The 23,180-nt window shown below is 40.3% G+C and overlaps 1 protein-coding gene across 1 annotated transcript in view; it reads right to left on the bottom strand.

The window, feature by feature from the left end:
• pappaa (pregnancy-associated plasma protein A, pappalysin 1a) overlaps window positions 1–23,180 on the bottom strand; it is a 357,796-nt gene that overhangs the window by 103,492 nt on the left and 231,124 nt on the right. The window contains exons 15-19 of the mRNA XM_059994294.1: window positions 22,813–22,996; window positions 17,551–17,761; window positions 11,605–11,776; window positions 6,980–7,127; window positions 501–610 (exon numbers count right to left, since the gene is read on the bottom strand). Of these exons, the coding sequence (XP_059850277.1) occupies window positions 501–610; window positions 6,980–7,127; window positions 11,605–11,776; window positions 17,551–17,761; window positions 22,813–22,996 (825 nt within the window). The remainder of the gene's footprint in view (window positions 1–500; window positions 611–6,979; window positions 7,128–11,604; window positions 11,777–17,550; window positions 17,762–22,812; window positions 22,997–23,180) is intronic.

Raw genomic sequence — 23,180 nt, 5'->3', positions numbered from 1 at the left:
GATACCTCATCAGCTAAAATACATCTAATATCTTTTGGCTCCAGGATGAACTGCATTTGCTTGTATATTTCCTTTTGTCTTGGAAGTAAAACACGGCATGATATTTCTCATACAACGACTTGAGTCCACTTGAATGCATCCTTGTAATTAGCCTCTTGGGAACAAATTACCTTCTGATTTATGATATTATCATACTGTTTACCAATGTTCTAAAACTTTAAAATATATAATTTTCCTACTGAGAGTTCCTCAGAATAACTTTTAATTGCTTACTGCACTTAGGGATGTCAGCATTGTTACAAGCGGCAATCTACACCAAATTGTTTTGAATGTTTTCCTCTTATGATAGGTAAATAATAATCAAACCTAAAATGGTATATGCTGCAGATAAAGTCATAATCAATCCAGTGTGAGCATAAGACAACTACTGAGTTTGCTAATTTGGAAGAGTGCTGTCCAAAATTAAAAGAAAAAGTTCTGTAGTACTATTTTAAACCAACCTTTGCCTTTGGAGGATTCATCCAGTACGTCACATCATCTGAAGTCATGTTAATTGGTAAAATCACAGGATCGGTTTGGTGTGACAAGCATGAAGTGGTACATTCCGCACCTAAAAAGAAAAGGAAATTCCACATATCTCTGTTATCTTTATACTCAGAAGAAGCCTTTCAAGAATGTTGGAGGTGGATGAGGTCAAAATATTGGACATTGTTTTGTTATATTCGCATATAAATAGTTTAAAATCTCACTGTCTGCCAGAATAAGTGTGAATGTATGGCACTCCAATTCCGTTACACGATTTAGCATGAAAAAAGTATTCAAGTGCAGAAGTATCACACTAGTGATAAATAAAAATCTTTCCAGGTACATGCTGGAAAGATTCTGAGCAGGAAGTATACAGAAGGCATTGATTGCATTTGTTTTTCAAAGTGCACTGTATGGAAAAGCTATGTTTATTTCTTTGTATGAAATGAATAATAATGATTGACTTAGGCAATAGCTTAGCGATGAGGCTATCAGCAGCTCAATCAGAACATGGTTCACTTTAATAATGTTCCTATTAAATCTGATCCCTGTTTAAAACCTTACTCATTACTTGAGCATTTTGCTACAAACCTGAATTTTGTATTTACTGAAGGTAAACATTTCACTACATGCAACGTTCAGAGGAACAGCTATCAACCTTGGCAACATCCTGTTTTCAATTTTGCCTGTTAGTTCAGCACCTTTAAAACTGTCCAGTTCAGTAACCCACTCAACTCTTTGGCACTGAATACAGATGTAACATTCAGGAAACACAAGCATTCTGCATAAGTGCGCAGAAAATATTCATTCTAGGTCTATTTGTTTGAGGAAATAACAAGCAGTATAGACAGAGGAGAATCAGTGGACATTATGTACTTGGATTTTCAGAAGGCCTTTGCCTTTGATAAGGTGCCATACATGAGGCTGCCTAACAAGATAAGATCCCATGGTATTACAGGAAAGAAACTAGTATGGACAGAGGATTGTGTGATTAGCAGGAGGCAAAGTGTGGGATAAAGGGAGCCTGTTCTGGTTGGTTACTAGTGACTAGTGGTAATCAGCAGGGGTTGGTGCTAGTAAAGCTTCTTTTTATGTTATATGTCAATGATTTGATGATAGAATCGATGGCTTTGTGGCTGGATTTGTGGATGATACAAATATAGGTGGAGGGGCAGGTAGTGTGAGGAAGTAGGGAGGCTGCAGAAGGGCTCAGGCAGATCAGGAGATTGGGCAAAGAAGTTGTAGATGCAATACAGCGTCAGGAAGTATATGATCATGCACTTTGATAGAAGGAACAAAAGCATAGACTGTTTTCGAAATGGGCAGAGATTTCAAAAATCCAAGGTGCAAAGGGACTTGGGAATCCTCATGCAGGATTCCCTGAAGGTTAAGTTGCAGCTTGAGTCAGTGGTAAGGAAGGCAAAGGACTAGAATATAAAAGCAAGCATGAAGTGCTGCATCTTTGTAAGGCATTGGTGAGGTCTCACTTAGAGTATAGTGAGCAGTTTTGGGTTCCTTGTCTCAGAAGGGATATGCTGACTTTGGAGAAGTTTCAGCGGAGAGTCACAAGAATGATTCCAGGACTGGAAGGGTTATTGTATGAGGAGTATTTGATGGCTCTGTGCCTGAACTTTTTGAAATTTAGAAGAATGTGGGGGTGGAGGGATGTCACTGAAATCTATCAATGGGTTGGCACAGTAGTCTAGTGGTTTACATAACGCTTTATAGTACAGGTGACCCAAGTTCAATTCTGGCACAGTCTGTAAGGAGTTTGTACTTTCTCCCCATGATCGTGTTTCCTCCCATAGTCCAAAGATGTACTGGTTGGCAAGTTAATTGGTCATTACACATTGTCCTGTGACTAGGCTTCGATTAAAGGGCTGGAGTGGCCTATTCCATGGTATGTCTGAATAAATAAATAAATAAATGTTGAAAGGCCTAGATAAAGTGGAAGTTTCCTGAAGTAGGGGAAGTTTAGGACCAGAGAGCACAACTTTAGCACAGAGGGGCATCCATTTAGAATGGAGATGAGAAGGAACTTCTTTAGCCAAAGGGAGTTGAATCTATGGAATTAGTTGCTGTGGAGGTCATTGGGTCATTGGGTGTATTAAAGGCAGAGGTTGATAGGTTCTTGATTAGTCAGGATGTGAAGGGTTTCGGGCAGAAGGCAGGAGAATAGGGTTGAGTAAGATAATAGATTAGCCATGATGAAATAGCAGGACAGAGTTGATGAGCCAAATAGCCTAATTCTGCTCCTTTCTCTCATGGTCTTATGTTGTTATAGTCTTTAGTTGTATTTTCTTGAATTGAAAGAAAACAGTTAAGAGCTTCTGGCAGATTCGCTGATCAATTTAGATGATATTTCGTGTTCAGAGTTCAATCTTGATGGGTTTGCAAGTCAGTTTGTGCTTGCTATAGATGTCCTCACCAACTGTGCTAACACAAGTAGAAAGTTTGTCTTTAAACTCAGCTTTTGCCTGTTTAACTTCGCTGTTCAGATCTGCTGCGCTCAGTCATCCTAGGTGATCCTACTCAGCAATGCCTTCATCCTTTTAATATCAGCAACGGAATAATGATAAAGAGCAAATGAAAGAAAATAGAAAAAGCAATCTTAATGCTTTAACTGGTACTGTGAAGTACCTAAAATAATGCTCCCTTATTCAATGTTATAAACACAAATTTTAGTGTTTAATGCAAATTAAATGCATTAAAGTTCCTTTAAAATGCATACATTTTGGATTAATTTTTCTGCTTTTGGCAATATCCAAACTAATTTATTTGTAATAGAGTCTCTGGCAGTGGAATTCCTCCACGTTCTGACAACACATTCCATGGAGTCCAGCAGTTCTACAACTGATGGGCCAAGATATTTAAGCACTATGGATAGCTCCACTATCCCAAACACTTGCACTAATCCGTCTGCTTTTTAGTCCGCTCTCTCCTTAAATAATCAGGCATTAGTCACGCCAGAATAAGCAGCCAAGACATGAACTCACCATCATATTTTATACTAATTAATTTTACATTTTTGGACTTGAGATTTTGATGATTAAGGCCAGCTCATCAAGACGCAGTCCTGGTCAGGGCTATTTATTTTAGCGTTTACAAGTTACAAAGTACGTTTTTACTTAAAATAAGCCTTCATTACATTGTACTCGCAGCCCAAACAAGGGTAAAGAGGAGGCAATAAAGGGCCAGATAGACAAAGGCATGGCAAGTGTAAAACAGATTTATAGGCCTGACTATTGATGGTCATGTTATAAAAGTACCAAAATATGGTATGGTGGCTTTATACTTGAGATCTTGTGGTATGGAAGCAGTTTATCAGGAAGCCACTGTTATATCTCCCCTTACCCTATCAACCTTGAACAACGCCTAGGATGATGAGAATTCCTGAAGCCTGTGTCAGTTGAATTTTTTTAATAATAAGTTTTGTGGGACTTGGCATTAAACCTCATGGTGATTCTGAATATTCCCGTGCACATAAAATCTTTCAGCTCAGCCTGACCTGGACACATATTTTTGGGTAAAAACAGGATTTCATTAGAAAATTACTGGTTGACAGATTTCCATTTTTTTTTCAGTTCTGGGTCAAAGGTTTATGTGAAAAAGGATTCCTGCTACTTTAACACGTGGTGCAAAACAGGAAACCTGGGGAGAGAATTTTCATTTGGAACAGCCAAGGGTCAGTCTCAGAATATTTTTTGTACACCCAAGTTGTACTTACTGCATTTTGTAATTTTCCAAGCCTTCTGTCTGGAGACTATTTTTGAAATAAAACAATGAAATAAATAATAACATAACCAGGAGTAGGAATTCAACAGTAGTTAGGAGTTATTCTCCAAAACTCTGGAAAAGCAAGGTGTTATGACATATATTTTGTATTATCTGTGATAATAGTTGGAAAAATGCTCTTCAGAATCAAGGTACAATTAAATTCATTGTCAAGCGTTAAACCTTTCTTTCTGTTAGGCAATCATTCTTTAGATGACCCTTACTCTGCTGATACCACCAATGAAAATCAGCCCAAAGTGACAAATGACTTGCATTGTGTTTTTTTATGTTTCCCCTCCATTCCCAGTGGAAAGTACTTTTGCACATCAGCAGGTCTCTGTCCAGTGCCCCGACAAGTCTGTTAGCCTGCTAAATGAGGAATTTACAAAGATAAACTTCTTCCATTACCATTCACCACAATTATGAGCTCAGGACAGTCACGGCCCAGTGTAATGCTGCACTTTGGGAGCAGCTGGATCTGTTCTGATCACCAGGAAAATGGGTTGGGAGTTAGGAAGGTAGAACTGGGTAAATTGGACAGAGAAACTGGCTGATAGCATTGGCTGACATTGAGAGATAGCCCCCAAGGTCAAGACTTTCAGGGTACATGAGAGGAGTGCTGTGGTGTTCCTCAAACAGCTTCGTCCATACCCTACCCACATCCATCTTTCTGGTGACTCCCCAGGTCCACCACAGAACTATGAATGCCTGCCACATCCTGACTGTTCCCTCCCACTGTTCAGGAATCAAACTCTAAAAGCTTACCCTAAGCTCCAACTTTAGTAAGGCTGCAAATTTTCAAGATGAGTACAAACCCAGTTTACCTGAAGATGTGGTATTTCTGGGAGCAGAGGCAGTCTGCAGGCCAGCTGGTGGGGCCCAAACTAGTTTTCAGCTGGCCAACTTGTGGATCATTCTGAAGAAATCAGTGCTGTATCAGGAAATATGACTATTATTATATCTTGAAGGAAATGCCATCCACTTAATAGAAGGTCTGATAAATGAAGAGACAATTGATACTAGATCCTCTCGACTGGGTTAAATTAAGAGAGGCAGAAGAGAGGCTTTTTGTGGACCATTGTCCTGTGGTGGTGGGGGGTGGGGGGGTGGTGGCTTATTTTGCCTGTTGAAGATTGCTTTATTGTGACTGGTTAGTTTAGAGACTGCTGTTAACCGCCTGATCTGCAATTTCAAATATCCCAGGTGTAAAATAGCATGTGGAAGGGGCTTGCTTTCTCTTCCTTTGTTTAAGGCAGGGGTCGGCAACCCGCGGCTCCGGAGCCGCATGCAGGTCTTTCAACTCTGTGCTGCGGCTCCCTGTGGCTTTGGAAAATAAATGAGTATTTAATTAAAATGTATTTTATGTTAGTTTGTTAGTTTTTGAAATGTAATTCTAAATTTGAAGATTATGGTGATCTTGTACAATCTAAATAAAATGTTGTGGTGACCCATTTCCTGGCACATCTGAACCGGCTCACAATTTGCCAGCGTTCCGGCTAAGGGTGATAGCCTACGGGGGTTTGTGAGTACGTGTCTTTTGGAGCATCCGCGCCCACGGGGGGCAGGTTGAGAGAGGCTTAAAAGCAAGGCTGTGTAGTTCGAATAAAGTTATCTTTGACTGCAGTTTAACCACTCCGTGTCGTTATTTTAGCGCTGCGTGTAGCACACCGCTACAACGTGTTTTTATCGCTATTAATATACGTCACCACTGCCAATGCCTGACACCCGCCAGTGCGCGATTTCTTTTAATTTTTCAATCCAAGATAGGCTAACGATGTAGTAACCTTCAACCCAACGTCTTTTTTTCGGAGTTCAAAATGTTTTTGTTGCATGCAGAAATGTAATTTCGTTTGCTCTGCAGGAGTTCATCGATTTCATAAATGCAACACATTATAGTTTGTTTATACATAGCATAAAGGCAAAAAAAAAACCGTTGTATGCAGTGTTATTTCATTTTAAATGTCAAACGGGTTTTGTGGCTCCCAGTGTTTTCTGTAGGAAGCGGGTCCATATGGCTCTTTCAGTGGTAAGGGTTGCCGACCCCTGGTTTAAGGCCATTGAGAAGGTGCACTCTGCATGCTCTTCTAGCTAAGTGTGTTTGTTGAATGTCTATATGTCTCTTGTATATTCAGCTTTGAAGTTTCTGGGACACGGGGAACAAGAATGTTTGGTCGCATGCTTTACTGTTAGTGAGTAACTGATTAAGATGCTTAGTCGCAGTCAGTGTTTTTTGTCTCAATTGCCAGACCCATGAACCTGATTCAGTGTTACTACCATAAACAGTGACGTTCAGCTGAGTGACTAATCTCTGTGCTGTAAGTTTGTCAATGGAAGTATGCTGATCACAGCAGCACAGATAGTAGAGAGTTTAATTCTACCCTCAGGTTCCCTCTGTGGCTGCGTGGATTTCCTCCGGATGCTTCGGTTTCCTCCTAGATCCCAGAGACTGGTAGATTAATTGGCTCAGTAAGATGCCCTCATTGTGAGGATGTGTGTTCTGCAATGGTAGCAGATGGGAGCATACGGAGAATAAGTTAAATTGTAAATGGATGGTTGATGGTCAGCACAGACTCAGTGGGCTGAAGGCACTGTTTTGATGTCGCATGTCCCAATGACCCAATGAGACAGTACAACCCCTGAGTGTGAAAACTTCCTTAACATTATTGCTTCAGTGCATTACCTATGCCGTAACCTTGCTTGCAGGACAGTCTGATGCGTGAGCTCAGTTCATGAGGCTGCGGACAGTTTCCCTTCATTGAGCTGCAGATCTGTAGTGAGCCATTCCAAGTTCCATCCTTACGGCAACGAATCACATTGTTGATTGGTTCCTAGAATAGATAAAATAGGGATGTCCTTAATCCATGATATTGATCCTGTGTTGAATATGCTGCATTCAAGTGGTATCAAGTGCTTCAATCTGCTTTCACTTTGATACAGTTATCAGTCTCACTATGATAAGTGTTTGGATATCTCCGGTCTCAGAGCTGTGGTCTGCAAGTCAAGAATGAGAGCAGGCTGGAGAGTACAGATAACTTGCATATCAAATTCTAATTTTTTGCCTATATTTTTCATTGTTCCTACAAAGAGATTGCTGTGTTCTGATTCATTGATCCACTAAAAAGCAATTGTGCTTCCAAAACTATCCAAATTTCTGTTTGCATGAACTTCGGATGGAGTCAGCACATTAGGAAGATAAATGCAGAAAAAATAAAGCTGAAATGTGCTGAGCTAACAGGGTTATGTGATCTTGGCTCTGGGGCTGTAATGGCAGAGAGTCAAAACCAGAGCCTTTGTCTTGGGCCTCCGCCACGAGTTCCATTCCCTCACCTTTGATTCCATTGCCTCTGCAGTCCCATTTGTGTCCCCATATTCACTCAATCACCTAAAACAGCCTACTTTCACATTCTTAACTGCTCATCTCTGCCTCTGCTTCAGGCAACCAAATCCTTCATATATGTTACTAACACTACTTTAGCCTTCTCTTGGCTGATCTGCCATCTACCACCCAAAACAAACAGAATGGACATCAAGTTGGGAGGTGAGGAAGGAGATTGCTGACACTCTGGCAATGATCTTTGCATCATCAGTAGGGATGGAAGGGGTTCCAGTGGATTGGAGGGTTGCAGATCTTCCGTTATTCAAGAAAGGGAGTAGAGATAGACCCGGAAATTATAGACCAGTGAGGCTTACTTCAGTTGTTGCTAAGTAGATGGAAAAGATCCTGTGAAGCAGCATTTATGAACATTTGGAGAGGCATAATAAGATTAGGAATAGTCAGCACGGCCTTTGCAAAGGCAGGTTGTGCGTTATGAACCTGATTGAATTTTTTGAGGATGTGACTAAACACGTTGATGAAGGTAGAGCAGTAGATGTAGTGTATATGGATTTCAGCAAGGCATTTGATAAGGTACCCCATACAAGGCTTATTGAGAAAGTAAGGAGGCACGGGATCCAAGGGGACCTTGCTTTGTGGATTATGAATTGCCTTGTCCACAGAAGGCAAGGGGTGGTTATAGATGGGTCATATTCCGCATGGAGGTCGGTGACTAGTGGTGTGCCTCAGGGATCTGTTCTGGGACCCCTTCTCTTCATGATTTTTATAAATGACCTGGATGAGGAAGTGGAGGATGGGTTAGTAAATTTGCTGATGGCACAAAGGTTGGAGGTGTTCTGGATAGTGTAGAGGGCTGTCAGAAGTTACAGTGGGACATCAATAGGAAACAAAACTGGGCTGAGAAGTGGCAGATGGAGTTCAACCCAGATAAGTGTGGTGGTTCATTTTGGTAGGTGAAATATAATGGCAGAATATAGTATTAATGGTAAGACTCTTGGCAGTGTGGAGGATCAGAAGGATCTTGGGGTCCGAGTCCATAGGACATACAAAACTGCTGCGCAGGTTGACTCTGTGGTTAAGGCATACAGTGCATTAGCCTTCATCAATCGTGGGTTTGAGTTTAAGAGCCGAGAGGTAATGTTACAGCTATATAGGACCCTAGTCAGACCCACCCCGCTTGGAGTACTGTGCTCAGTTCTAGTCACCTCACTACAGGAAGGATGTTAAAACCATAAAAAGGGTGCAGAGGAGATTTACAAGGATGTTGCCTGGATTGGGAGGCATGCCTTATAAGAATAGGTTGAGTGAACGCTGTCTTTTCTCCTTGGAGCGGTGAAGGATGAGAAATGACCTGATAGACGTGTATAAGATAATGAGAGGCATTTATTGTGTGGATAGCCAGAGGCTTTTTCCCAGGGCTAAAATGACTTATGCAAGAGGGCACAGTTTTAAGGTACTTGGAAATAGGTATAGAGGAGATATCAGGGGTCTGTTTTTTTGCAGAGAGGGGTGAGTGTGTGGAATGGGCTGTAGGTGACAGTGGTGGTGGCAGATACGATAGGGTCTTTTAAGAGTCACCTGGATAGGTACATGGAGCTTAGAAAAATAGAGGGCTATGGGTAACCCTAGGTAAATTCTGAAGTAAGCACGTGTTTGGCACAGCATTGTGGACCATAGTGTACCCTAACACAGCCTGTAGTGTGCTGAAGGTTTTCTATGTTTCTATGTAAATTCATTGAGTAGAAAAGCAAATTGTGCAAAGGATGTGGAGAGTCTGAGGTGAGATACAGATAGATTAAATGAATGGACAACGGTCTGGCAGATGGAGGACAATGTTGGTAAAGGTGAGGTCATCCACCTCAGAAGGACAAATAGAAGATCAAATTATTATTTGAATGCTGTAAGATTATAGCAGGCTGTTTAGGAGAGGGACCTGGGACAAATAGAAAATCAGGTTATTATTTAAATGGTGTAAGATTTCAGCATGCTATTTTGGAGAGGGACTTGGGAGCATGTGCTTGAACCTTGTGCATGAAAGGTTGCAAATTGTCGATTTGCGGGTGCAACAAATTATCAAGAAGGTAAATGGAATGTTATCTTCATTGTTAGAAGGATTGAATTTAAGAGCAGGGAAGGTTTGCTGCAACTGTACAAGGTACTGGTTAGGCGACACCAGGAGTACTACATGCAGTTCTCGACTCCTTACTTGAGGAAAGATATACTGGCTTTGGAGGTGGTGTAGAGATGGTTCACCAGGGTGATTCTGGCAATGAGGGAGTTAACTTATGAGAGGAGATTGATTCGCCTTGGATTATACTCGCTGGAATTAGAAGAATGAGAAGGCATCTTATGAAAATATATACTATTATGAAAGGGATAGATAAGATAGAGGTAGGAAAGTTGTTTCCACTGGTAGGTGAGACTAGAATGAGGGGTCAGAGACACAAGGTTCAGGGGAATAGATTTAGAATGATGTTGAGGAGGAACTTCTTTCCCCAGAGTGTAATGAATCTGCAGAATTTTCTGATTAGAGAAGCTGTAAGGGCTATTCCATTAAATGTATTTAAAACACAGATATCTGTTTTTCATAGCAGAGGAATTAAGGGTTATGGGCAAAGACAGATAGGTGGGTTTGAGACCAGCTATGACTTGTGGAGCAGGCTTGATTGGCCAGCTGGCCGACTACTGATGCTATTCCTTATGCTCTTAAGTGAAATTTTCACCTGCTAGAGTTAAATAAGGCCAGGACCTCTAAGTTTGCTTTGCCAGAGAGTATGGCAAAACATTACTTAATTTCTATGGATCCGTTCAGTTGACAATTAACTTAGATGCATAGTTACATCACATCAATTCTGTATCATGAAATACACCATGTGTTTTTTTTTCTCTATGCTCCTTTAAAACCCAAAAAGTACTTGCTGTTTGTAAAGGGTATGTCTGTAAAATGAAAAAATGCTGAAGAATTTAAGAATCCAGAACAAAAACCTGGAGTGTTAAGTGGCTGGATTTGTATATTAAAACTGTGTTCTGCATTTATAACTAAGTGTGACATTCCAGCGCACAGATGCAATATTTAAACATGTTGTAGAACTTGCCTGTTTTTAAATCTGTAGGGTGCATGGTTTTCAGTGCAGGGCTCTGCTGAAGGACTGGAGGAATGGGCTCCCTGTGTTCTCAATGTATCAGTACTAGCCTCCGCAGTATCCAAGGCATATTCAAGGAACAGTGCCTCAGAAAGGGGTGTCCAACATTAAAGACCTCCACCCCCCAGGACATGCCCTCTTCTCATTGTTACTATCAGGAAGTCAGTATAAGAGCCTGAAGGCACACACTCAGCGATTCAGGAACAGCTTCTTCCCCTCTGCCATCCGATTCCTAAATGGACATTGAACTGATGAACAATACCTCACTACTTTTTATTTCTGTTTTAGCTTACTAATTTAATTTAACTATTTAATGTGTGTGGGTGTGTGTGTGTGTGTACACTAAATGTTATTTACAGTTTTTATATATTATGCTTTGCAATGTACTGCTGCTGCAAAGTTAACAAATTTCACAACATGTGTCATTGATCTTAAACCTGATTCTGAAAGTCCTTTTTGAGTTGCCATTTCCCGCCACTGACCCGGTCATCCTCATTCCCATTGATAAAAAAAGCTCCTGAGGGGCTTTCCAAAAGAGCAAACTACCCCCTCCCATTAACCACTCCTCCATTAACTCGCATCCATCTGCACTAAAAATCATTTGCACCGCACATTAGAAAGTCTCAGACAGTGATGTGAGTCAGTCTGCTGAGAGAAACCCTCATAAAACAGGGGAAAAAAGCCTTGTTAAAATTTTGTGAGGTAAAATTAGCAAGGAAGTGTTCTTTTCTCCAACAGGCTGTAATGTTTCCCCTTTAGAGTCTACCTACTTAAAAGCTAATTTTCTAACTTTCCACATGTAAAGTGGTTGCAATTCTCATTACTTACAGTCTGATTGTTGGCATCACTGCAGTTTACCCGGCAGACACTGTTGAACTGGAAGCCATTTGTACAATGGTAAAACCCATGGAATTTTGCTGGGACCGCTTCACACATAACAGGAACACATACTCCTGGCTGCCAACTCCCGTCCTCTGTGCATTTTATCTTGAAGGTTCGCCTTTAAAATTAGAGAATTGAAATCAGGGAACTGGTCACAGTGAAGAGTTAGCCATGCCAAAATCTGAATAAATATCACCAAGGATATTTCAAAGTCGCTCATTTTTTATCATATTTTCTCATAGAATAGCATACTGTGTATACTGCTTGTACAAGTTTGTACTGACAGATTTGAATTGAATTAGCTTTATTACTTACATCCTTCATATACATGAGAAGTAAAAATCTTTATGTAACGTCTCCGTCTAAATGTGCAATGTGCAATTGTAGTGATTTATAATAAATATTATGTACAAGAGGATAGTCAATATAACATGGAAATACAATTGCATCAACATGAATTAACCAGCCTGATGGCCTGGTGGAAGAAGCTGTCCTGGAGCCTGTTATTCCTGGCTTTTATGCTGCGGTACTGTTTCTTGGATGGTAGCAGCTGGAAGAGTTTGTGGTTGGGGTAACTCTGGTCTCCAGTGATCCTTTAGGCCCTTTTTACACACCTGTCTTTGCAAATGTCCTGAATAATGGGAAGTTCATATCTACAGATGCGCTAGGCTGTCCACAGTACTCTCTGTAGAGTCCTGCAGTTGAGGGAAGTACAGATCCCATACCAGGCAGTGATGTAGCCAGTCGGAATACTCTCAATTGTGCCCCTATAGAAAGTTCTTAGAATTTGGGGGCCCATACCAAGCAACTTTAACTGTCTGAAGTGAAAGAGGCGCTGTTGTGCCTTTTTCCACCACACAGCTGGTATGTTCAGACCACGTGAGATCCTCGGTGATGTGTATGCTGAAGAACTTAAAGCTGTTCATTCTCTCAGCCTCAGATCCAATGATGTCTATAGGGGTTAGCCTGTCTCCATTCCTCCTGTAATCCACAACCAGTTCCTTTGGCATTGAGGGAGAGGTTTTTTTCTTGACACCGCTGTGTCAGGGTGATGACTTTTCTGTACGCTACCTCATTATTATTTGAGATTTGGCTGATCAGTATGGTGTCGTCAGCAAATTTAATTAGATTGGAGCTGTGGGTGGTGACACAGTCATGAGTATACAGGGAGTAAAGGAGGGGGCATAGTACACAGCCCTGAGGGGCACCTGTATTGAGGGTCAGAAGGGCAGAGGTGAGGGACCCAGTCTTACCACCCGCTGGTGATCTGATAGGAATCCAGGATCCAGCTACATTTATGATGAATTTTGGAAAATATTACTATTGTTTTGAGGACAGTTTAAAAAGTAAGGAGATATGCAGTAATACCAAACACAGCTGAAAGAGGTGCATCTGAAAGGGCTGTTGGGAACTGTTCAATGCAAGTTCAAGATTAGAAGTTTGTTCATGGTTTCATGGCCTAAATCTGATGAAATCAGTACAACTGAATTTCAGAAGGAAGCAGTACAATGTTACAGCTAGTAGAGCCACTGCTTCACATCTCCAGCAACCGAATTCAATCCTGACATTCATTGCTATTTGTGTGGAGTTTGCACACTCTCCCTGTGACAGCACAGGAGTCCTCTGGGTGCTCCTGTTTCCTCTCAAATGCAGGTTTGTAGGGTTAATTGGAGACATGCAAATTTGTCCTGTGTGCAGATGAATGATAGAATCTGGGTGAAATTGAAGGGAATGTGTGGAGAATTAAATGGGATAGACTGGGTGTTTGATATGGACTCATTGGGGTAAAAGGCCTGTTTCCATGCTCTGTAATCTATGACGTGGCACAGCAAATGCAGCAGAGTGTGAATTTCTAACCTCAAATAGCTGAGAAGTGTGGAATGTAGGGAAGCATTAAGATGTTCTGGGTTTGAGGTTTCGGGAGAATTTCCTCAACTGGGAGACAACAGCTAGCCTGTCAAAGTGATGATGAGCTTGCCAGAAATAAATTATAACCTCTTCTTGCAAACTGCAGTTACATTTTTGAGTAACATGCAATCTGGATCATTGCAATTTATTTAACTAGTGTTTTATAGCATTGAAAGGGAAAGAACCCAGTAATTATAAGTTTTAAAACTGAGCGATTTGAATTGACATTTATGCTTTCTGTTGATGGAATATTTCAGCAAAAGCATAGTTGCATTCTATGGCAGGGTGTAAATACTGAATCAAATTACAGACCTGAAGTGGAATCCATAGTAAATTAAGAGGTCAGTAGATATTATGAGAGTATTATGCAAAGGTTACATTGTAGTCTATTAGTATGCATCGCCATACTTCCACGTAGTCTGAGTTCTACTGTTCTAACATTCCATTTGTTTTCAGTGTTACGGTCAAACTTGCTATGACTTTCTGTTTTAAAATGGTATTTCTTCCTTAATTCTTGCTCCCCTTCTAACAACTGGCAAAAAGGATTGTTGATTTTTTTTGTTAAATCTAATGGATATCTATCCTGATGCTAAGTGGTCCTGGCTGACAATTGCTTGATTGGTCATCCCAGTTTGTGTGCTTCCAAAGGACAGCTGTGGGGTAATGAATGGAATCGATTTTTGTTTAGCAGGGTGTGTTGCTATGGACCAAAGGTTGTTAGAAGTGCATTCAGCTCATCATTATTGTTTAAAGTCGGGTGAAACTCACTGCCTGATGCTTTTATCTTGTTTTCCTTCGGTTACCCTAGTTGTAGGTATGAAAATAACTAGAACTACATCACTAGTCCTGCTACTAACGGTTGGCTACAAGGAGATGCGTGGACGAATTTTGTCCATGAGTTCTAAAAGAAAAGTACTTCTCCAAATGCAATACTTCATCAGCTTTTGCCATAGACCCACTGAGCCTGAAGGCTCCTGCTACAGATGATTGTAAGGAAAGTTCTCATCCAGCAAAAAGAACATTAGAATTCAAATACTGTGAGCTACTCCGTCACTTGCTGAAGCTTTCACATTTGTACTTTCTGCATTTTTGCTCATGGGAACAATAGTTCATACCCACTGATTCCTGACAGTGACTTTGCTACATTTTTCTATTCTGACAGTGGAATCCACAGCCAGATCAACTATACTATTCAAGAAACACAAATGAAATGTTAGAACAGTAGAGCTTGGACTATATAAAATCTAGTGTTTCAGCCTACTCGACACCATTGTAATCTTACATAATATCTCAGCAGGAGTGGTCTTTAAGGAGATTTCAGCTCTTCTATTTTCGTTACAGACTCTTTGACACAGAAATGTACAACACTATAGAGTGCATGTGAGATGATAGCAAATGCCCCATACCTAAAACCAATTTTAATTTCAATCTTCATTGGAATGTCCAAATAAATATGCTTGATTATTCTAAGATTTACTTTCTGGAAATCTGAACTCAAGAGAGAGGAGATCTTGATCAAATCCCCCTTTCCAAAGATTAGGTTTCTTTATTCAAAACTCTAGAAGAAAAAAATAGCTTCTCACGCTCTTCCCTACTTTATTTTCAACTTTTCAGCTTAACTATGAATGCAATCTGCAGTTTGTAGGTAAGAATTAAGACTGAGGGAATACATAAAGTAATCACTTTAAAAATGTATATGTGATGCATTCAAGAATTTCTATGAGTAATTTGTGTGAATTTCTATTCCACCTAGTAGTTTTACTGCCTCTTGCTTTGAAAATAAACATTTTGTGGAAATGAAAAAGGAATAATTTTTGTACAAACAGTTATACTAAGTCACTCATACAGGACAAAGAAAGGCCCTTTGGTCCATCTCATCTATGCTGACCATCCATCTTAATACTACAAAGTCTCATTTTCATTCAGTGTTGAGTTTTTCTGATCTGAATAGGGAAAGTTGGTCAAACAGCAAAGTTAACTCTCTCTTCAGATGGTGAGGGGGTAATTCCATAATCCTGAGATTTCAGATGCTAGAAATAAAGGTCACAGGTTTAGACAGTGTGAGATTGTGAAATCATGCCATCTTCCATGTGATAACATCTGTTGATTGTGGGATAGGCAGGTAGGACCTTAGCCCTTGAAATTCTTTCCAAGAAGACATCTGTAAGAGCTTTGTGACATTCCTGTCGCTTTCTTATTGTCCATTCTGAATCGGGTATTGGGAGAAATATTTGTGCCCTAAAGGCAGTAGTATTCATTCATTGCTTTCAAAATACTGAAGCTACTGTTAAAGAGGTGAAAAATAAAATTTCAAGTCAGTGCAGGTGGTGGTGAAGGGAGCGGATGAATGGGGGGGGGGAATAATAATTTGGTTCTGATTTAAGGTAATCTATCAGTTTCATTACTTACATGCATTTAATTAAATATGCATGAGGTTTCTTAAGGGCTCACCCTGACTGAAAGTCAGTTGGTTCGAAACAGCTGCCATTAGTCAGCCAGCTCCCCGAGGATTCATTCCTCTCAATTGTGCAGCTAAGCTATTAGTATGTTGAATTAATTTTAATATTTAAAAATAAGAAATACACATTTTCTTCAACATTTGGAGAATCTGTGTTTAGTTACTAGTTGGGAAACATGTTCACTGTTTGTAGCTAGACATATGGAACAATCTAACAGTGTTTCTCAGCCTAGTGACTGATATTAATTAAAACAGAACTTAGCATCAAAGAAGTACTTAGTGATTGCACAAGCCAAATAAGGTAATATCATTTGAGTCTGGCATCTTGCTCCCAAAAACAATGTGATTTCCCTATAATAGTTCTAACATTACGGCGCTAAACTCTGCATTGGCATGCAAGGAAATGTGCTGCTGCATTCTTGTGGTGCAGCTTGAAAGGAAAGCCTTAATTATTGGTTAGTTCATAACTCCAACACCTTTGACCAGTTTCGGAGTTCACTTTCAGATGTAAGCACTAACACAGGAATTCACTTTGTAGGTCTAAAGAAACTGATGTAATCATGCAACAGGAGTCAATCCCACAGGGGGTATAAAATTCATCTTAGGTTGTCACGCCGAATGCGTACCAGGGAATCGCCAGCCTCTCTTTCAGCCGCTTCAGACTTCTTTCCCACATTGAAATTGAAGGCAAAAAAAAACCATCTTGAGTGCCAAAATGCAGGTTAACCGTCAGCCATTGTGCATGATTTCTGTGCGCACATGTAATAAATCTTATGACAGCTTTGTGAGTTTGTGTCTACTCATCTCAGTGAAAACTTGCTCATATTGCACATGAAGAGCACTGCATATGGGTACATTCACACAGGCACATGCAATGCATCTGCGCCCACATGTCATTTGTATGCAAACACCTACACTCAGTGGCAACTTTATTCGGTACAGAAGTGAAACCCAGTGTGCTCTTGTGCTGTTGTAGCTCATTGACTTCAAGGTTTGATGTGCTGTGCAATCAGAGATGCCCTTCTGCTCATCATTGTTGTAACTCTCCCCTTCCTCTCAGCTTGAACCAGTCTGGCCACTCTCTTCTCATCTCTCTCACTAACACGACATTTTTGCCCACAGAACTGCTGCTCACTGGATGTGTTTTTTAGTTTTTTGCACCTATCCCTGTAAACTCTAAAAACTGTTGTGCATGAAACTGCAGGAGATCAGCAGTTTCTAAGCTACTCAAACCACACTGTCTGGCAACAGCAATCATTCCATGGTCAAAATCAGTAAGATCCCATTTCTTCCCATTCTGATATTTGGTTTTATAATTATAACAATAATTGGACTCTTGACTATGTCTATGTGCTTTTCTGCATTGAGTTGTTACTAAATGATTGGCTGATTAGATATTTGCATTAAGGTGCAGGTGTACCTAATGAAGTGGCCAGTGAGTGTATTTGTAAGCAATACCCAAACACATATAAATGCTCCTGCATGCACACATATCTGTCAGTACGTGACACAATGGTTTCACTTACTTTCTTATCTTTCTTGAAATACTGGGGACGTGGTGTCCTGGCTTGCACTTGTATTTACATGACGACCCAACCTTGTGGCCATCTTGTTGACAGTGCAAACTCTGAAGCACAGCGTTGGGCACGGGAGGAGGTGCCAGGCACATCAATTCACAGAGCGATTGGGGGAAAGACCATAGTCCATCATTCAGGCAAGTCAGAGAGTTATTGGTCCCTGCAGAACAGTATGTTGTATTAGTCCAAATGGAAGGCTCATTTTTGGTACTCTTCAAAACCTCATTGACAAAAAACAAAACCACCTTTCTTGCAATTGTTGGTACATCCATTTGGAAAGCAAATTGTTCACAGCTCCTAAAATTGAGTACCCTCTACACGCTCTTACAAACCACAACTAAACACTTTTCTCTTTCTCTTGCTTATCGATTTTATTTTTATTTTCAATCTTTTTTTTCTTTCCTTGTGTTCTTTTGAGTTTCTTGCTTTGTAGCTGTGGGCAAGCAAATCTCAAAGTTGTATAATTTATACATTCTTTAATAAATGATTTTTGAATCTTGAAATATATCTAAGGATATTCACTTACACAAACTCTGTCCCATTTTCTACCTTTGAACCTCGGTCTGTTTGTTTTTGTTGGCAGAGTCTTCCCACAGCTTAAAGTTGATCATGATTAATAAAAATTATTACTGCTTTAGTCAGGTTCCAAAAAGTAACTTGTCAGCCCGATGCAATTGGCTGTTCACAGAAAGAATTGGGTGAATGTGGGGTTGGAAGCTGTCAGGAGGGGAAGCTTTTATTTAACACACTTTTATTAGAGGGATTTAATCAGTCTGAATGGGATTGTGCAATCTTGAAGAACAACTGCTCACAGGGTGAGAGTTTATCACATCACTACTGTGAGAAAATCTCACTGACAATCAGTGTATCATTCTTCAATCCACATCCTCAATGTGACTGTTTGCTCTCCTACCACACTCTTAAGTTACACGAAAGGGAACCACATCACTGAATAACCTTGATCTCCACTCTTCCACAGACATTTGCTCTGTTCTCTCCACTGCTCCTCCCTCTTAAGCTTCAAGGACAATTCTACCCTCACTATGCCAGTTTTGATGAATGGTCACTTATTTGAAACGATAACACTTTTTCTCTTTCCACAAATGTTGCCTAAGTCTCTGAATATTTCTAGAATTTTTGTTTCGTTTTAAACTTTGGGTGACCAGTTGTTCGTATTTTGTGAGCTGTTGAGCTGGCGCTAGAACAAGATATGATCACTTTCCTGCTCTAGGTCTCCTGTGGTTAAATGTGACCTTAATAATAACTTCAAAGAAATCTTAAACACAGAAGAAGGCATTTGACCAATTGAGTTCCAAGTCAAAAAACCTGAAGGCCCAGTCTTTTCTCATAGCTTTACAGATTATTCCCACTCAAGTGACTTTACAATTCCCTTTGGAAAGCAGGTTGTCATTCCACTATCCTCAGAGGTGGCAAATTCCAGATCTTGACTACTGTAAACTACTTAAAGTAGTTTTGATTTACATGACATCACCCTTGTGCCTTTTGTGCAAATTCTAATCAGGAATATCTTTATTCGATTTACTCCCCGTAAATCAGTCATGATCTGGCACACCTGTATCAAATCACCAGTAATGACCAGTGTCATTATCTTTTCTCAAGGGTAGAAATGCCAGTCACCAAAGGACATGCTTTTAAGGTTGAAGTTTAAGGGCAGGTTGAAGGTGACATGAAGGGCAAGTTTTTTTCTGCCATGTACGAGATGTTTGGAATGGGTAATCAGGGATGATAGTGGAAGCAGGCACTTTGGTGGAGGTTGAGAAGGTTTCAGGTAGACAGATCAGCATGAGGAGAATGCTGGGATATGGATGATACACAAAGGAGGGTGTTAGGGCATTCTGGAGTTATGCAATATAGCAACTGTTAATTTCGACAGCAGCTAGTTTTCAGATCTGAATGTGGACTGTAGATTGAATTTGCAATGCAGCCCAGAACAATGATCTAACTGGAGCTGCAGACTGGGGTTGATTGCAAACCAGGAAACACCCATTCACCTGAGATGTCTGCATAAGCATGGATGCATCTCAGAGACAGCGGTGATGAGCACTTAATTTGGGTGTGTTGGTGTGAAGATCTAGGCATTGGAAATTATGTGCAACTCAAAGGAAGCATTATGAATGCATTGTAACTAAAGAAATTGTCCTGCTCTTAGCTTTGTTCTTTAACATATAAAATGCAACTTAATATTGGGTCAGGAGGCCTCTTCTTCCAAGAGTGTCTCCAGTATGATGCCTGCTTGTTTTGCTAAATAAAGACTTCTATATTTTCCAGATCAGTCTCTCTCCAGTGACTTTGTTCACAGTCATAACAGAGGACATTTGGTATAAACAGGCAACAACGTTACCACAGTATCTTGGGCCAAATGTCCAGACTGGTGCTATACTGTTCTATATTCTATGTTTTGTTGCTTCAGGAACATCCCTCATCTCCTCCAGTCAAGCCATTAACCTGAAATGCATTGACTCTGGAATCATTCTGATAGATCTTTCCTGCACACTGCATAGGAGATGTAAACACCTAAAGCGTGTAAAAAAAAACTGAGCTTAGAATTTCAGTTATTATTTTACGCAGTTTCTACATAGGTTCCCTGCTTTTCCCCATTGAAGATCTTGGGATTCTCTTTTGTGTTATCTTTTATTTTCCACCCTCACTTCATTTGTTTCTCTCATTTTGTCTTGTCACCTCCTCCTCAGCTTAGGATCTTCACTCTGATTCTCACCGTTCACACGAAATGTGTCATGTACTCCTCCCTCATCTTCTCTACATTCTCTGCCATGTGAACTTGGGTTCCTTTCCATTCCTTCTTTTTGCCAAATTTCCCTAGCCTGCTCTTCTAGCCCGCCTACTCTTAAAAAGTCACTGACCATTACCTTACCTTCCTGCTTGGTGGCACAATAATATTGGCGCCGGACTCCAGAGTAAAGGTTCCTGAGTTCAAATCCAGGTTGGGTTGAGCATCGAGCTAGCAACTCGGCCTCATGAAAACAAGAATAGCTTGCTACGGAAACACTGTCATGACGGTGCCCCGATAACTCCACTGTCGAGTTAAGGGCTATATTTCTTCTTCATTCCCTCTCCTTAATATTTGGCTCAAAGTTGACGTACTAAGGTCTGTTCTCATTCTATTAAAGTTAGCCCTCCTCTAGATTGGGAGTTCTTTGGATATCTCCCTGTCCATCCCAATTATTAATCTAAACAATATGATCTGCTGATTGCTGCTTCCCAGTTGTTCCAGGTTTTGATTCAGAATTATTGACCTGAAATGTTAAACCTGTTTGCCTGTCCACAGATGGTACCTGATATTACCAGCATTTTCTGTTTTCAGCTCCATTTGTTGTTAGGCATCATCATCATCTTGTGTTTTCACGAAGAAGTTATGATTGCTCTGACAATTGGAAATTTGAAAGTTGACGTTGATGGGTTTTGGTGGGTTGAAATTTTAAGGGTTATGAAGCCCAGGCAGATACTGGTCTAGTCTGTGTTCAATATGACTGGCACGGATACTTGTTGAACAAAATTATCCTGCCCTTTGTATCTAATCACTGATCAGCCAGTTCCCAAATTTGCAAAAAAATTAACTATTTCCTGTCATTTGATTGACCGAATGATAGAACATACAGTTTATAATAATTATTTTTAAACCTGTTTGAAGTATATGTTGTCCTAGTTATGAATAAAACCCAACATAAAACATGACTTCCAACAGAAGGATGTTCAGATCATCTGATATTGTATTGTCTTGTTGTTTCACTAACTGTCTGATGTTGGTCAGCCTGTGTTTTAACCTTTTTTGTACTTTGGCCATTTCTTCAGTATAGTGTAGTACTGAAGAAAGACTTCTTGGACTATTTAATGTATCCTCTAGCTTCATACACATACAAGTAAACAACTTTTTGAAGAAAACTGTTAAAAACAACAGAAATCTAAAACAAAAAATACTGGAAAATACTAGAAGTGCTCAGCAGGTCAGGACACATCAGAGGGAAGAGTAACTGTTTATGCTTCAGGTCCAAGACTCTTCATCAGAACTGAGTTGTTGTCTGCTTTGTTCCGATGAAGAGTTTTTAACCTGAAATGGTAACTTTATTTCTCTTCCCATAGATGCAGCCTGACTTGTTGAATATTTCCAGCACTTTCTGTTTTCATTGTCCTTAAGGAAAAGTTGTGTCTTGAATTTATGCTCTATTGTGGCACCTTATTTATAGTCCTCATGTTTTAAAGTTTATTTTCAAATCTTTTAGTTTTAGTTGAATTTTAGAGTGCCATAATGCTTAATTAATATTTTAGGAATATAAATGCGAATAGCCTAACATTATTCTCTCATGTCTCCCCTCTGTCTGTCTGCAGAGGGTAAGGAAGAAGGAAAGATAATATGACAGTGTGTGTGTGTGTCCCTCATCTGTTGATTTTACTGTTTCCACATCTGTTTGTGACAATGACAGATGTGTAGTCCTGTCAGTGCCTCACAAAACAAAATAGTCTTTGCTCAGTTCAAAATCTGGCAAATGGCATCTTTTCACCTTCTCCTCCTGGTTCAATCCTCATAGGAGTGACAAGATTAAAAATAATAAAGTTTAACTATGTGTATAAAACCTTCAAACGACAGTGAGATATCCCTGTCCTTGAGTACTGGGTGGTGAAGGTGCGAGCAGAGAGCCTAATGGGCTATAATACTCACAATATGCTGATGACTAATGGCCTGCTGTTGCCAAAAGAATTATTTTTCCAACTGCTCTCCTCCCTCCCTATCTCTGGAACATGACACTCAAAAGGATGCAGTTGTCTGGAATCACATTTGTACATTTACTATTCAGTTTTAAAGACTCTGTGGAGTTTGCAGATGGTAGATTTTTTTTTATTTTATGGGGAGGTGAGACCTTGTCACTCACCTGCATAAATCTAGGCACATTCTGAGTAGCATGCCCATCAGGGTTGGCCTAGTACTTCCAGGCTCATGGGTTGCTCTAACACTTTTATCCAGGAAAGTGACGTGACAGACCCTATAAGTTGGGTCATTGCTTCAAATCTCCAAATTAGATTTTCTAACTGCAAGGTTTTCTCTCGAGATTCTGGCTCTTCAGCCGATGGTTTATGGAGGAAGTAGGAGCATGGGAGCAATGAAGAGTTTTTTGTTTGATGAGGGCAGGAGAAATGGGGTAGCTAGCAGATTTTTGTACAGCAATGTTTTCTTACCTCGGAGGTGGGCAGGGGGGCGACACTGAAAGGTACACTGCTTCCCAAAAGTAGTTCCTTCAGGGCAGGAAAAGGTGGCAGGGTAGATATGATACTGGTCGGGGATCCCGCAGTCCACTGGCTCACACGCGAGTTGTTCGCTCCATTTCCCATCTGTGCAGATGACTGTCATCTCCAATTTAGACTGGAAAGACAATTCACAAGCTTTTCATTTAGGATCTAGAAATATCCAGCGTTGAACCAAAATATAAACAATCGTGATCAGATTAGAACTTCCAACCTTTGTTAGATGAAATTTAGCCAAAAGACTCTCGCTTTCTTGAGTATCATTTTTCAAAGCACAATCTCAAAGCAATTCCCCGTTATTA

Source organism: Hypanus sabinus, chromosome 18 (assembly GCF_030144855.1).
Source record: "Hypanus sabinus isolate sHypSab1 chromosome 18, sHypSab1.hap1, whole genome shotgun sequence".
In the NCBI taxonomy this organism is placed as follows: Eukaryota; Metazoa; Chordata; class Chondrichthyes; order Myliobatiformes; family Dasyatidae; genus Hypanus; species Hypanus sabinus.
The sequence above is the reverse complement of the archived record's forward strand: the minus strand, read 5'-3'. Positions and strand labels throughout refer to the sequence as shown.